Raw genomic sequence first — 17105 nt, forward strand, 5'->3', positions numbered from 1 at the left:
TTATGTTATTTAGTTCACAACCATTTCTTCGTGACAAAGGTTGGATAGATAGCACGTTATTCAAAAATCATAACCAATTCCAAGCCCTTGGTTCATCTTAAACAGTCCCTTTATAACATAACCAGCTGTCAGCTAGTCAGCTGTCACTATCATAATTTTGTTTGCTTTTAAATAATACCCCAGACGCCAGTAATATTATATGTAATTAGTTGTTAAACATAAATATCAAAAAAGAAAACTTATTAGTCATAATAAATGTGTCATTTTTTAAAAGGAAATAATTTGTTGTATGTTTTTATTTTTTCCCGCACTTATTTCAAAATCTTTGACGTTTAGAAAACAGCTCCGGACTGGTCATTACTGTTTCAAATTGATGACGTATAAAGGGATAATTGGTGACGTCACGTATCTCAAGCGGTTATAATTACTATAACCGCTTTGACGTGTTTGGTTAATACCATTTAGGAACGGTAATTACCGATAGACCGCTTGGAATCGGTTTATGATTATTATCCTAGAAATTCCGCCGCGGTGTGCAAAAATATTTTAATAATATTGGCAACACAGCGGTTCAATGTGCTTTCTACAAACATGCTTAAGAGTAAGGATGAGCGTTGGTCAACTGGTCCCGATAGCTTTCCTCAGGATAATAATGATAGAATTCAACAGAATATTCTTGTCATAAATATATTTTATTCAATAATACGGTAACAATATCAATTATTATGTGTCTTGAATTTTTTTTCTATGTTGGCAACCCTACCAAACTGTCACTGTCATTTTTATAACAGCTGATTCTTAGAGGAAAAAAATGGGACATATATCAACGACTATTGGCTAGGTGATGCTAATATTTCGTGGGGCGCCATGTTTTGGTGACACATTCTAGTGGTGACCAATGTTGAATTCTGCACCTTTCTGGTATGCATTCTTTATAAAAAATATAATTAGTTACGATGTATCCAAAAAAAGCTATTGACAATGACAACAAGATTTGTGGTAGCAATACCGTGGTTCTATATGCTTAAATCTATTAAACACTGCCACCATTGTCAACACATAGAAATTCATTATTTATATTTAAACGATTATTTCTTTAAATTATACCGATTTCCTCACAACAATCGCCCTTTTTTACACTTTTCTTCGCTGATCTGTAAATTTCTTATATTCTGAAAGATTGCTCACATATTGGCAATGCCGCTACAAGTAGTTGGTCAACCCTGCTGTCTAGTTAGAGTTTGATTTATTTACATTTCAATACATTTTTTATTTAGCAAGACAACGCTCAAAAACGAATGATATGAGAATAAATAATTAGCCAACGTTAAAATATAAGGCAGGTAATTATTAACTGATAAACTATTAAAACCTTTTTAAGGTACAATTTTTTTTAATAACCATAAACCTCATAATCAATCACAATAATACCTCTTTTAATAGATAAGATAACGTTATTAAATCGGATTTACAAATAACCAGCATCATTAGTACGTTTCCAGATAACCAATGAGCAAGATGACGGCCCCAAAAAGCACCACCAACTTACTGAAACAGCTGAGAAGCTCCATGCAGAATCAAAACTTTGTCTCCGAACCAATAGCCGCTTATATCATACCATCTGCGGACGCTCACAACGGAGAATATTTGGCAGATTGTGATAAATACAGAGCATTTATTTCCGGATTCAATGGGTCAGCTGGAACAGCTATTGTTACTGATAAACAAGCTTGTATGTGGACTGACGGACGGTATTGGTTGCAAGCTCGGGAGGAAATGGATGATAATTGGACTTTGATGAAAGAGGGAGACCCGAATACTCTAAAAACTGGTAAGAGTTCAAATTTAAAAAGTGCCTTATGAGTTTATTTGGTACAATCAAGTTAATTAGATGTAATTAAAACTAACTGGAATCAAGTGGAAAAAGGGGATCTTTTTATTTCTATTCTGATCTATGATGGTCAGAAACATAATTTTTTTAGTAAAATTATTTTCTCTATAATTCTGACAACTGTTATGCCAATACCGCAATCTTCCTCTTTTTTAAATGCAAAAACCTCCTATACTGAATACTTTTTGAAAAAATTCTAGATATATTTTATGTATGTATAGTATAATATGAAGGTGGCACTGCATGCACTGTACTGCATGCTATTGTTATGCAATTCAATATTTGTAATTTACAAGATAATATCCTTGTACTGATATGGTCTTGGAGGATGCTTATCATCCTCCTATTTTTGTAGGTATCATTTAGAGCAAAAACTTATAGGAATTTTGGAAATGTATTCAACACAACTAGAATATCTAAATTATTTTGAAGTGCATTAACAATTGTTTGTCTACTCCCCTGCAGATTGTTAATGATTTTGCAAATTTCTTTAATAGCTCCACTACATCTGCTGATCTCATTTTGGCTCAAATTGGCTTTTGAAAATATTCATATTCATGAATTAAATCATGTAGATGTATTATCTTAAAAAAAAAACTAAAAAAATAAGGATACTGTAGGTTCCTGATTGACAATGTTCCTTATATTCTCCTATGTGATTGTGTTTGCGCTTTCACTGTACTGCTGTGTATACTTTTTAATTTGTCACTACAGACAGGCACTTTTCCTGATATCTGGGAACAAACAAAAATTTGCCCTGTCTTTATGTCAGGAAAAGATCTACATTTTGTCTGACTTTTCAAAGGCCTTTGAGACCTGCACAGTTTTTCATTTCCTACTTATTAAACCAAGGGTTTTTACAGACCAGGAAGAAGAGTCATTTTCTGGACACCTAATTGCTTTATCAAATTTTGGGTTTCCGGTGACATGTGAGGCCTTAAAAACCATTGTCAAGTCTTATTTAGAAAAGCGAGGCAGAAAAGTGCAATGTTTTAAGGATAACTATCCAGGACCCGATTGGATAAGCTTATTTTTAAAACGTAGGCCTGAACTCGGTCAACGGTTTTCTCAAAATATTAGTCGCGCTCGAGCGGCTATTAGTGACGCAATTATCAATGAATATTTTGATAATCTACAAACTGAGCTGCAAGGAGTACCCCCAACTAATATTTACAATTATGACGAGACAAATCTCGTTGACGATCCAGGCCGAGAAAGGGACCAAATACCCGGAAAGAATTCGAAATTCTTCAAAAGCCTGTACTTCCCTTATGATTTGTGGAAATGCTGCTGGACAGGTTGCTCCCGTGTATGTCAACTACAAGGCTTTGGTCAACTTGGACAGAAGGTGGCCCCTTAAATACTCGTTACAATAGTACTAGCAGTGGGTGGTTTGATTTCCAAATATTTGAAGATTGGTTTGTAAACTTAATGCTACCCTTATTAAAACGACAGGAGGGTCGTAAAATATTGTTTGGGGACAACCTTAGCTCCCACCTTAATCAGGAAGTCATCAGATTGTGCGAATTGAATAATATTAGGTTCATTGCATTGCCTCCTAATAGCACTCGTCTCCTTCAGCCTTTGGATGTTGCCTATTTTCGCCCAATGAAAAGTAACTGGCGGCAAATTCTTAATGCCTGGAAAAATACCGCAGGAGGAAGCCGCTTTAATAGAATACCGAAGGACACTTTTCCTGGACTATTAAAGACACTTATGTCAAAATTAGAAGAACGCGGTGTTGAGAGTCTCAAAGCAGGATTTAAAAAATGCGGCATTTACCCTTTAAATAGGAAAGTTGTGTTAAGTAGGTTGTGCGGTAATGTTGTTGCAGACGATCCTTTAATTAAAACGGTTGTGGGACAAAGTTTTCTTGCACATTTCAATGAAAAGCGTGAACAAGCAACGACATCACGGATTCGAAGAAAGAAGAAACTCCAAGTACCTCCTGGGAAAGGAATAACAGTCTCCGACATACAAAACCCGGTCTCTCCCGTACCTATTAACTATTCTCAGCCTCAACCCTCCAAGCTCCAAAGCTCCCAATAGTATTAATATTCCAGAAATAGCTTCTGATAGTTCAGACTCCGATAATTTGCCATTGATCACGCAAGCAAACAAGCAGAAACAAAAGCTAAAAAGGCAAAAGAATAATTAGGTGAATTCAAGTACTGATGAGAGCGTTGTGACCCTAATATACGCAGAAAGCAATGACAGCCCTTTTTGTTCTGAACTCTCAGAGGATTCTAAGGCAGAGGAAGAAACGGGCAAAGAAACTGCCTGTTCTGAAATTAATAAAATGGTCGGGAATTACGTGTTGGTTATATTTGATGGCAAATACTACCCTGGGCAAATTACAAAGGTTCTTAAAAATGGGGCCATCATAAACGTAATGGAATCATATGGAAAGCAGTGGAAATGGCCAAGTCGTAAAGATGAAATCTATTATCGTAATGACGAGATACTAAAGTCCATAGATAAACCGATACGCAGAGGAAATCGAGAAGTTTTTGATGTTCCTGAGATAAAGGATCTTCTATAAAAATGTTAAAGTTTTTTTTTTTAGTAAAACCTAAGCTTATATATTTACTTATCTTGTATAATTAATGTTTTGAAACAATAAATTATAAAATAGGCCTCATTTTTAAAATTTTATTGTTTTTTTTTCTGCTTTTACATCTTTTGCATACATCAAATATCTAATAAACTACGTATTTCCTTCTTTTTTTTAATAAATTGTAAATTCTATGCAACGTCTATCTTTAGGACGTAGCTTTTAGCAGGCAAAATAATCAAAGAAAATATTTGTGTACCACAGTTACCCCAAAATCCGGGTAACTTTAAAACACTTTCAAGTCCAATATCTTAGCCTAAACAATAAACAGAAGTTGTTTTTTGTAAGTTATAGTTGGTAAATGCTTTGAAGTTTTATAATTAACAAGTATAAGGGTGTTAATTTCGTAAAATATGGTATAATTGAATAAAAACATGAAAAACTGTACCAAAGTTACCCCGGTTTACGGTAGTTATGAAGAAGATTCAATAATGACATTCAATTGTGTAGTAAAGGGATGCTTGAATCTTAAAATTTCAATGAAAATAATTTTCTACAGTATATTTATTGACTTTGTAATCCTTTCTCTATTACCTACATAAATATAAATATTCTATTTCCTTTTTTGCAGATCAATGGCTAATAAAAACCTTACCTAACGGTTCCAAAGTCGGCGTAGACCCGACACTCTTCACCCACGAAAAATTCTCACCGCTACAACAAGAGCTTGAAACAATCGGTCACAAACTGATACCCGTAAAACAAAACCTGGTGGAATTACTGTGGAGCGACCGTCCGCAACGCCCTTTAAACCCAGTCAAACCTCTCCCTGTAACCTTTACGGGAAAAACCATCAAAGACAAAATGTTGGAAGTTATCGCTGCAATGAACGAAAAAAAGGCGAAGTACTTTGTCGTGACCGCCCTCGATCAAATCGCTTGGGTTTTAAATTTGCGAGGGTCCGACATTGAATACAATCCGGTCTTTTTCTCTTACCTGATCATCAAGTCTGACGCCACATTCACTTTGTTCATAGATCCTCGACAAGCCAGCGAAGAGGTTAAGGAACATCTCAAGTCAGAAGCTGGATGTGTTTTCACTATAGAACCGTATACGCGTATCGAGGAAGCCCTTAAAGAAATCAGTACAAGTTTGGATCAGTTCGTTTGGTTCAGTGAATTCTCCAGTTATGCCTTGACGAGCATCATTCCTAAGAAACATTTATTATTGACCTCGACCACCCCCATAGAGCTAATGAAAGCTGTGAAAAACCCAACGGAAGCACAAGGAATGAGAAATGCTCATATCAAAGACGCGGTGGCGCTTTGCTGTTACTTTTCCTGGCTGGAAAAAAATGTCGCGAGCGGAAACGTTACCGAAGTATCCGGGGCAGCAAAGTTACACGAGTTAAGGAAATTACAGGCGGATTTTATGGGGGATAGCTTCGAAACAATTAGTTCAGTAGGTCCCCACGGGGCCATAATTCATTACCAGCCCAGTAAAGCCACTGATGTACCTATAAGAACTGATTGCTTATATTTATGCGATTCTGGTGCTCAGTATAGGGATGGCACTACTGATGTGACAAGAACTTGGCACTTCGGCACCCCAACCGAATATGAAAAAGAATGTTACACCAGGGTGCTTAAGGGCCAATTGCAGCTCGCTTCTCGCATATTCCCAACCAAACTTAAAGGAAATCATTTGGACTCGTTTGCAAGGGAGTTCTTATGGGACGTCGGGCTAGATTATGGGCATGGTACCGGACATGGTATCGGGCATTACCTTAACGTCCATGAAGGACCCATGGGGATTTCCTGGAGGGTTTTGCACCAAGATCCCGGCTTGGAGGCCAACATGTTCCTCTCCAACGAGCCCGGTTACTACGAGGATGGCAAATTTGGAATGAGAATTGAGGATATTGTGCAGGTGGTACCGGCCAATACGCCGCATAATTTCAACAATCGGGGTTTCTTAACTTTTGATACGATCACGTTGGTGCCGAAGTCTATTAATTTGATTAATGTGAAAATGTTAACTGATGGTGAGATAGAGCAACTGAATAAGTACCATCAGTTGTGCAGGGATGTAGTGGGACCGTTGTTGGAGAAGGCGGGAGAGGTCGAAGCTAAGGAGTGGCTGTGGAGGCAAAGCACACCCATTTCCAGATAATTTTTTTGAGGTTTTTATCGAGTGATGTTAAGTTTTCGTTATAATGTAAATATATTTTATTTCTTTAAATCAGCGTCATTAAAGTAAATCTGCAAAAAATTGGCATAAATATCAATAAAATTCATTTTTTCATCCAAATAACTGAAGATGTTTTTCTTTCAAAGCTGTTTAGGTTTAGCATTTTTTTATAGAAATTACATAATTTACAAAAAAAAAACAAGAAAATGTTCGCTAAGATATAACGACAAAGCAAGTTGTCTTTCTGTGATCATATGCAAATGCCAACAAGCTTGTTTTTTTCAAAAAGATCTTATTAGAAGAACCAAAAGAATCTTTTGATTAGTTATATTTTAAATGAAAAAAACAAAGCTACCTGGACTTATTATAAGGAGTGCCGAAATTTCGCACTTGCCTCGATTAGAAGAGAAAAAGCTGCTTATCTAGCAGAGCATCAAAGTGATAAGTCTCGTAAATTGCTATGGCGTGGTTTAAGCAACCTTAATATTAGATCCTCTGGAGGTAATTCTGAACCAGCTAATTTAATTGACCCAAATGTAGTAAATGATTTCTTCGTTAGTGTATTTCATGTATTTGCTTTGAAAAAATAAATTTTTATTTGCATAACAAATTTAGTAATATTAGTTCTGACTTTTCCTTGTAGATCAATATCCGGTAAAAAAGATAACTAACACCATTAAATCTAATGCTGCAGGACCGGACAATATTACTCTTTCAATGGTAAACATGTGTTTACCTAATATCATTAACCCTATTACTAATATAATAAATAGATGTTTGTTAACGGGTTATTTCCCTAATGAATGGAGGGAGTCGACTATCATTTATATTCCTAAAGTTTCTAATCTAAGAGTCGACAAGATTTACGTCCAATCAGTTCATTGTTTGTAATTTCTAAAGTTCTGGAAAGAGTAGTCTATATACAGTTTGTTACTTACCTGACATCCAACAATAAACTTCGGGATTTAGGACTGGACATAGTTTAACTAGTGGACTCTTGAATATTACTGATAATATAGTTCGAGCGCTTGACAAGAAACTTTCTGCTATTATGGTATCTCTTGATTACTCAAAGGCTTTTGATGTAAATAGACCGTGACTTACTTATTACGAAACTGAAGTATTATAGGTGCAATGATATAGTTTTATCTTTTTTCAAAACATATCTGTGGAATCGTACGCATACATGCCAACTGTTGTGAGTCAAAACATATAGTATCAAGGGTACCTCTCAAGGAACTTTTATTTCTTGTTTACACGTCAGACCTACCAAAGGTCAGTCAATTTATCAGAAATTCACCAGTAGGCCGACGATATACAGGTTCTCCACTACTTCGATCCCAAGGACAATTTAGTTGAATATAATTTAAATACTGAACTTAATTCAATTTCAATCTACTCAAAGGAGCATAACTTAGTCATTAATCCAGCCAAAACTAAAATGGTACTGTTTTCAAATAAAAATGCTCGTAAAAATATTGTTTCGTCCATTAAAATTCAACTGAATAACACATCAATTACTTTTTTTGATGATATAAAGGTTCTTGGATTGACTTTGGATAGCTCTTTGCAGTTCAGAGAACATATGCAATATATCCTGAAGGGGAGTTATTTGAGAATGCGTATGCTTAATGCTAGTAAATTAATTTTTATAATTATAAGACAAAGAAAAAACTTACTGAAGCTTTTATTTTATCCATTATCCCATATTGTTTGATACTTTATTTTCCCTGTTTAGATCAACAGGCACAGTACCGTTTACAACACGGTGAAAACACCTGTCGCTGACTTATTTTTAATTTAAGGTTTGATTATGTCAAATTTTAAAAATTTATTTTTGGAAGAAACAATGGGATGAGGTATCTTGTTTATTATACCTAAAAAAAAGTAAGACAGCAAAGACTATTAAGAGATGAATTATCAAATAGTTAAATCCGTATGTAATATGACATGACTAGCTCTTGGATGTACTATTTGGGTATGGTATTAAAGGCTCTCTGTAAGATGTCTTTCAGAACTACCTAGATAAGAGAAAACAGTATACAAAAGTTGGACACGTAGTTAGTAACCCTCTTAATTTAAAAATAGGAGTACCACAGGAAGTAGTATTGGGTCCAAAACTTTTTATCATATATACAGGGTGTTTCAGAACTATGGGATCGAACTTCTAGGGGTTGGTTATTCAGTGCAACAGTAAAAAACATTTGAGTATAAATACCCATCCGGAAAAGTGTGTGAAACACCCAATATATATTTTTTCAGCTAAACTATAACATTGGTAAATAAATTGTCCAGTCAATTATGCGCTATGGAATAGTCGTGTCGTCTATATCAAAACTCTTTAAAACAGTCAAATATTCAGAATACATACTTAAAATAATGAATAAAAAACGATTTTTAACTGAAAAACTGTATACTCATGAATAACTAGATGTTAGGGCACTATATGTTTTAGAGGTTTGTTCATTTACTCATAAAAATTATAACTTAAAAAATTATGTAGATCATAAACATACCATGCGAAAAAAAAACTAATATTTAAATACCAAGAAAAAAGAAGAATATAAATCTTAGATTTGTCGACTATTTGGCTCCTAAGATGTATATTATTCCAGTGAGAAAAAGAAGCATCAAAGAAAATAAATTATTTAGAAGAAGTTGTAGAATGTATATTGTCGAAAACTTCGAATTATTTAAAGTACTGTTTTGAGCAAGAACTTTTATGTGTGTCAATTTGATTTTGGCTGATTTTCTGATAAGTTTTTGTTCTCTTCTCTTTTGCTTTGTTGATTTTGTATACATTGTCACAATTTTTTCATTAGTTAATGGTTTATAGACAATTAGTAGTAAGTTTTTTATCAAGATGAGACTGTGAGCATTCAAAGAACAATTAGTTGTTAAACAACAGTTCAGTTTTAGAAGTAGAATGTGTACAAGGGTGGCTATAAATACACTAGTAATAATAATCACGGATGCATTTCATGATGGTAAAAGTTTTGCATCCTTATTCTGCAACTTGTCAAGATCGTTTGTGTTAATCCACAAATACTTATTACGAAGTTAAAATATGATAGCTTCTCTGAAATAGCTACGAGTCTCCTGTCATCGTATCTTACGAACCGCAACTTAGAACACTGAAAGGCCTTTCAATGTTCTAAGAACCGCAAGCAACTAGTAGAGTAGGTATTTATTTTAATTAAGAAAATCATGCCAACCTTGGGAAATAGATCAAAACTCATTCTTAATACACAAGATGTTTATTAAAAAAAAAAGAAAATTAAGACTAAAAATAAACTAGATTGTCAAGGGTCAATTGAAATAAGCAATTACAAATCCCTATCAACCTTCCTCTAATAATATTTTATTAACATATTAGTCCAAAAGAATATAAAGTAAATTTAAAAAAGTCTTTGGTATATTGTAGCTATATTACACATCTGATAAGCTTACATGAACTAATAAACATTTGAATTTTTAGAAACAATCTTCTAGTAATGGTTTACAAATAGTGTAAAATTATTTTTTTTCCAGTACATATTATTTAGCTTAAATAAAAGAGTAACATTGAAAGCTTTTACTGGGTAACGGTCAAATATTTGGTACATCCATGGATAAAAATATCACTTATAATAATTTATTATTATCAATATTTCTTAAGAATAAATGCTATTAAAATCCATTTTTGTTCCTCCATACAAAAAAACTATAATACATCGATCTTACTACGCTAAAACGCCAATAGATGCTAACTTACAATTATTATTCATCACATTTATCTATTGTTCTATAACGGTTCGGTTCGCAACTTATAAAATATAGCTCTCAATAAAACCTACTTTTAGTGCCTATGACTCGTGTGCGAAGACTGAATGTGAAATATAAGAAAAAATTATTGCTACTGCATATTTGATAATAAAGCATAAAGTTACACTGAAAAATCGATTTAATAACAATTTGCAATTATTGTCGGATATATAAAATTTCGTACGATGCTCCTATACAAAATAAACATTATATATACATCACTGCAGACACCATCTCGTTTTAATTTAAAACATAATATATAAAAGTGCTATCCTAGTTGCTTTTTTTACTAACTTAATAATCACCAATTATGTACAATATATAATTTCTATTTGGTAGCACAAATTAAAAGTACGAATTTGGTGTGAAAATACCTATACGAATAAAAAAAGAGTTTAATTTTGAACAAATCTCCCTGTAAAATGCAAGTATTCTCATACCAAATATAGAATTCAGTCAACTTAAAAAGTACAATTGTAAATCATTGCTATATTATGGCACACAGGGAAAAAATAATATAGGAAACAATTTTTTGGGTAGCCACACCTAAGTACACAATGATTTATTATCTTGCTACATACGTCTATTTTCAACATTTAAGGCATTTAGTGTATATGTTAATAATTGAGCGAAAAGAACTAAACCTAAAATATTACCTTGTTTAATTAAAAATAAAGGGAAATGGATTATTATTTTTAGTTAAGTTTTGATATAATTGACCACCTTGGAATTATAATCTTTCTATACGTTCTCGCCCGTTTTTCCGAGTACCGATTCCAGATTTGTAATTTTTCCGAATACTGTTCTCCCGCAGCAATTTTCCCCAACAATCATATTGAACTACTATTTTTCTGGAGTAATATTATTTTATTCAATAATAACATTTATTTACGGTTGGGTTATTCGGTACTTCCACCTAACGAATTTTATTTAACGAAAAACGTCTATTTCTATTGATTCCCAACTAATTTAAAAGTTCGGATGTTTTTCGGAAGATGGTGATTCAGGAAAAATTCTGTTTGAGATAACTGTGATTCGAGAGAAATGTTCTTCGAGAATACGACCGTTCAAAAAAAAAAAACGTTCGGAACAATTACAATTGAAGAAAATCACTTGAAATGTTTCAACATTTTAGGCCAATTTTAATGAACGTCAGCAACAATCCATAAGATAATTCTGAAGTATATGCAGGGTATCCCAAAATCGAGGCTCACCATCGGATATTGTGACACTTACCAGGTTTGTTAATCACATAAACGTTATCACATAAAATGCTAAATGCAAATCGTAGAAAACTCTTTAGAAGGTTTTACTGACAAACCCTTAAAATGATTTAGTTATATAGAATTTGAAAATGTGACGTTTCCGTTTTCAATGATCAACTTTTTTTTTGGAATATGCTAAACGTTTCGATCATCAAGTATTCATCTTCATTCAAATTACTTTTTTATTAGTCAAAAATATTAAAAATTTTTGCTTAAACAACTTATATTTTTTAATAGTCATGATAATTCCATGAATCCGAATTCTATAAATGAGATAACAGTATAACACATGCCTATTTTATAACAAATACTAGCTTACTAGCGTAATGGTAGCTAATTACATTTTGAGTTTTGACAACCGTTGTAAAGTTTCGATGGAAAAGTTTGCCTCTTTTAACGCTTGCTTATGTTCTTCAGAACGTTTTACTATTAGAGCATAACTTGTGTTGTTTACGAGTACTTGTAAATCTTGTCTCGATGGAAAAATGGAATTACGTCATGCGATGTTTTTTTACGATGTGAATTACTTTTACGAAGAGAGGAGTGCATCGATCAACTTACTTCCTCTTTTGGCGATGACGCTATATCCTTTGCCACTATGAAACGTTAGTATAACTTCCATCGTGGCTGTCGTTCTATTTGAGGAAAAGCCGCCGTATACGGAAATTAACTTTCAGTGGAGTGTAAGAGAAAACAGATAAACGACTATGTCATTTATATATTTCGAACATTTCGTAGGTTTTATAAGGCAAAAACCTAATAATGGATTAAATTTAATTTTGATCTGATGCAATTTAGAAAAGTCTATGTGTTGTGCGACATCGAGGCTCAAAATAATATAATATTTGTATAGTAAGTTGAATACTTAATTCAAGGTGTTTTTCGTAAATGGGAAAATTATATATTAAATAATTATTAAAATATTATTTAATATAATTTTTAATTTAAACACGCGCTATAAATTACTGTCTTTGGGCCTTCCTGGCATAAGTTTGTTTCATGGCGATTTCAATGAAAAGTTATAGTTAATTAACAATAGCAAAAACCTACTTTTATAGATATCACTACCTACTTTGACCATTATACTTTCAAGAGTTTCTTAATTGTTTAGTGTACAATATTATTAACTTAAAAATTGTTATTTATTTAAAGATATTTAAGCACTAGTTAGCATTAAAATTTCGAATAGCATAAGTAATTTTTACGTTACTAGTGTAATAAGTTTGTTGATGGTACCAAATTATTACTCTGTATATTCTTAAACCCCTGACAAGATTAACCTTTTGTGGGTCATTTGTTTATGAAGACATTAAACTTTATTGCACTGTATCTTGTTGAAAAAACGTATATTTTCGCTGGAGATTTTCATGGAAATGGAAATATGCGTGTGTTGAAAATATTAAAATCTTGCCAAATTTAATGTTTATTAATATATCTTGGCTATTGGGGAACCCAGTGAATTTTAGTACAAATTTGACTTTATTTTATCATTCTTAATAAAAATATTAGTTTGTGTTTTGTTACAATTTTAGTAAATAAATATTCCGTTTTCTCTTATTATTTCCATATATACGTGTTTTCAATGTTTCACGAAATATTTCTGTAAATTTTCTGCAAAAAAAAAATCCATAAGATTTAAAACATTAATCTTGTGCATTGGTCATAACTGCAAACGTGTATTCCCGGAGATTTATTGGTTCAAGTACATCATACTGTCTTAGAGGAAACCAAAGAAATTCTTAAAGGTACAATTTTGTCAATGTCACTTGACTTGAATGTGAATCATAATAAACCAATTATTTGCTGCTACGTTATGGCAGCCTATGGAGATTCTTTCTTACTAAAAACAGTTGACACATCTGGCCACCCACATACTGCTCAATATTTAAAAGATTTAGCTATTGAGGTAATAATATTAACTGAAAAGGTGTTTGATACTAAAGGTGACAAGTTTAGTAATCGATAATGCAGCAAATGTAACAAAAATGAGACCATTGCTAGTAGAGAGCGTCCCAGGGACACATATTATTCAGTATGGATGTTCAGCACACATCCTACATTTGCTAGCTTGTGATATACAGATTCCAGGACTAATGGAGCACATAATTAAGGTCATAAAGTACTTTTAGGAATACGCATATTTCGGCAGCCTGGTATAATGCAGCGAATGGAAAAAGGTTAGTTATTAAGACTGCAACTGATGCGATTGAATATTATGGAATCCGGAATGGAAATCGAAAATCGGGGCATTTCACTTCAGGTGTGTCAAGATAACAAAGAATCAATTGATGGTAATGATATAAACATCACAAATAATGCAACAGATTTCTTTCCTCGAATGATTGCAATTTTAGCAAATTTATTGTGCAATTAAATTATTTAGCAAATTTATTGGACCACAGATTTCGAGGAAATCAATTAAGTAACTCAGAAAAGCAAATAGCGTTTGAATATTTGCAGAAGATAGATGACAAGTTTATTTCCATAGTAATGGCTTTAGCCACGGGGTCAAAACCTTTTTCGTTCTATATGTTTGGAAATAATTTTAAGACGACACCTCCAATGACATGGTGGAAATCTATAACTTTAATTGATCCTCAAAGGTACTTTGATTGGGCCAAGCTGCAAGAAAGATTCCTGGATATGTGCAGCAAGCATTTAATCGCGATTTCAGCTTCTGCCAGTTTTGAACGAATATTTTCAACTTTTGGACTTGTTCACAGCGAGCTAGAGAATGAAAAAGCTAGCAAATTAATGCTTTTAACCAAAATACTAAATATATAAAGGGGTCAATTTGGACTTTGTCTGAAAAAAGCGAGATAAGAAACGGATCTGATGCAAGCAACCCTCAGTAGTATTAGACCTGCTGTTTCAGAAACAAATTCTGAAACGGTAGATGATATGCCCCTGGTTATATTTTTGCAATACTCTAAGTAAAAGTCTTGTTTTTTTAGTTTTAGGGACTACTTAATTTAACTGTTGTTTTTTTTTAAAACTTCTGTGGTTTAATTTTAGTTTTACCACGTATATATAAGTTGGTATACACCCATACAAATCCCATATTAGAGGATGTTTGTCAAAATAATTTATTAATGTAAAAAATAACCTAAAACTCATTAAAATGTTGTGGTTTGGCTCTATTAATGTGTATTTTTATCCTTCATGTAATTTAAAATCTTAGAACATTGAAAGGCTAGAATTAGTAAACAACAACTTTATTTGAGTCCAACATGTGCACAGGGGCAAGAGGGGTGTGTTGTTTACAAACATATTTGCCGATTTTCTGTTGTCAAGTCGACGCGAATTTCCAACGGAGGAAATTTTTTGCTATATTTTAACAACCATTATAACGTTAATTTAACTTACTTGTGTTGTATTTTATAGGAAAATTTGAATTAAAAAATATAAATACCACAATTAACCTATTTTAAGAATAAATATAATATCCTTAAGCAAAAAAAAAACAAAATTATTAACATTCTTATCCCTAAAACCGTTTCTAAAAAATTTGAAGCGACAACACCGGAACTTAAGCGCCTGAGCCATACGCATAGTGTCATCTGTCAAACGGCTTTTTGTTTACGTTCGGGATTCGTGTATTTTCTTTAATTTTTTGGTTCAAAAGGAAAAAGGCCACATTTTAGTGTTTTTTTAAATTGCTAGGATGGCAAAAACTTGTGTCGTTTGTGCCGCATCATGATAAAAAGGTGATTCAAGCCGATCTTTTTACAAGTAAGTACCGATACTTTCATAACATCACATCATGGGGTAACCATCATCATAAACGTAGAATAGGGGATCTTATAGATATAAACCTAATAAAAACTTGAATGTGAAAGTGTGTGTAAAATACCAAAATATTTATATTTTTAAATCTAAATATATTTTTGAACATATTCATCTATCAATAGGCTATAAAAAATATAAAACTAGAATTTTGTCCCTGGTTTTATTGCAGGATTTTATGTTTTTTTTGTTGTTTTGGCATAAAGATGGCATAATACCCATATACCTATCTATATATAGTTATGTTTTTTAATATAGACATTAGGTAGATAGATGAAATTACTAATTTTTTATTGCCTTTAAAGAATTTTGTAATTTATTTAGATTTGATATCTATGTATAGTTAATTTTGTCTTTCCCTAAAATTTCGTCGATAATTTTTTTTGTTTTACCATATTGCAACTTAGAATAATATATATATAGTAGTTGGCACCACATATTAATTTATTACTGTAATTTTTTGCTTTTTAAATAAAAATCAAATACTTATTATAAATTGCCTAATATATGCCCAAAGGGAACAATGGATTTCATTAATCGAAATCAACACAATTAAAAAGAATATATTTGTTCAGATCACATCCTTAGAAGTGATTTATTATATAAGGAAGATAATATTATCAGTAGCCAGACTTTATTAAAAAAATCAGCTCTACCTTAAAGGTAATTTTTTTTTAATATATTTTTTTAGTATAAAAAAATCGTCACAAAAAGTATTAGTGTTACTCATATAAGCTTTATTTATACCTAATACTTATGTGTGTAAAACTATTTTTTTACTAGGATTTCTGATGCACTGGTTAAAAACACAGCAGCCGATAATTCAGTTAATTTACCAAGTGATTTACCCTTCAAAAGTAAGCAAGGGTAGTTTTCCTGAAGAGTGAAAAACTTCTTTAGCTTCCAAAATGGTATATAGTACAAACAGTGAAGCTAATATAGACAAGTATGGATAATTAAAATAAATTAATATTCTTGATACACCAAATTTTGTATAATTACAGATCTGATCTTTCATCATCAACAATAACTGCATCTGAGATTAATAGTTACTGTGGGGTCTAGGTCAACAATTACTATTTCACATCCAATCCGTTTTTGTTTAACTGCTACACATTCCCTGACTCTGCCAAGGAAAAGGTAAAAATACACTTAAAATATACATCATTATAGCACATTTAAAAATTATTGTTCAATTCTTTCTCTAAGTACAAATAAGACTTTTATGCCATGTATCATCTTATTCTATATATCTTATTTAAAAGTGATATAGTATTTTATTGTGTTATATTTGTTATTAAATGCAATTAATCAAATGTATGATATTTCAAAGATTCTTTATAATAACATACATTTTATTGATCAATTGGATTATCATAATACATTTTTTAAATTTTTTCTTTTTAATATTGGTAATACTATATTTTTATGTATATTACTCTAGGGTAAAATGAAAATGATATCCTGAGGACTTTTTAAAAGCTAAATCACTTGTCACCAAATTATGGAAAAAAAAAGAACAAAAAATTAAAATTTGAAGATTGCAACAAACAAATTTGCACCAAAGAAATTGAATTAGATGTCTCAGGTTATTATTAAAATACTTAAGAAATAA

At 32.2% G+C, this 17105-nt stretch overlaps 1 protein-coding gene across 6 annotated transcripts; it reads left to right on the forward strand.

The window, feature by feature from the left end:
• The first annotated feature begins 761 nt into the window (after positions 1-761).
• On the forward strand, positions 762-6758 carry LOC126744283 (xaa-Pro aminopeptidase 1). Of its 6 annotated transcripts, none has more exons than XM_050451659.1 (3): positions 762-921; positions 1492-1831; positions 5077-6758. In XM_050451659.1, the coding sequence occupies exons 2-3, from the start codon at positions 1510-1512 to the stop codon at positions 6615-6617; spliced, it is 1863 nt and encodes a 620-aa protein (XP_050307616.1). In that variant the 5' UTR covers positions 762-921; positions 1492-1509; the 3' UTR covers positions 6618-6758. The 6 variants fall into 6 exon arrangements, with proteins under 6 accessions (XP_050307616.1, XP_050307619.1, XP_050307617.1 ...); XM_050451662.1 differs by having other exon boundaries at positions 788-921; positions 1503-1831; XM_050451660.1 differs by lacking the exon at positions 762-921 and adding an exon at positions 1182-1339.
• The last annotated feature ends 10347 nt before the right edge of the window (positions 6759-17105 follow it).

Source organism: Anthonomus grandis, chromosome 13 (assembly GCF_022605725.1).
Source record: "Anthonomus grandis grandis chromosome 13, icAntGran1.3, whole genome shotgun sequence".
Lineage (NCBI taxonomy): Eukaryota > Metazoa > Arthropoda > Insecta > Coleoptera > Curculionidae > Anthonomus > Anthonomus grandis.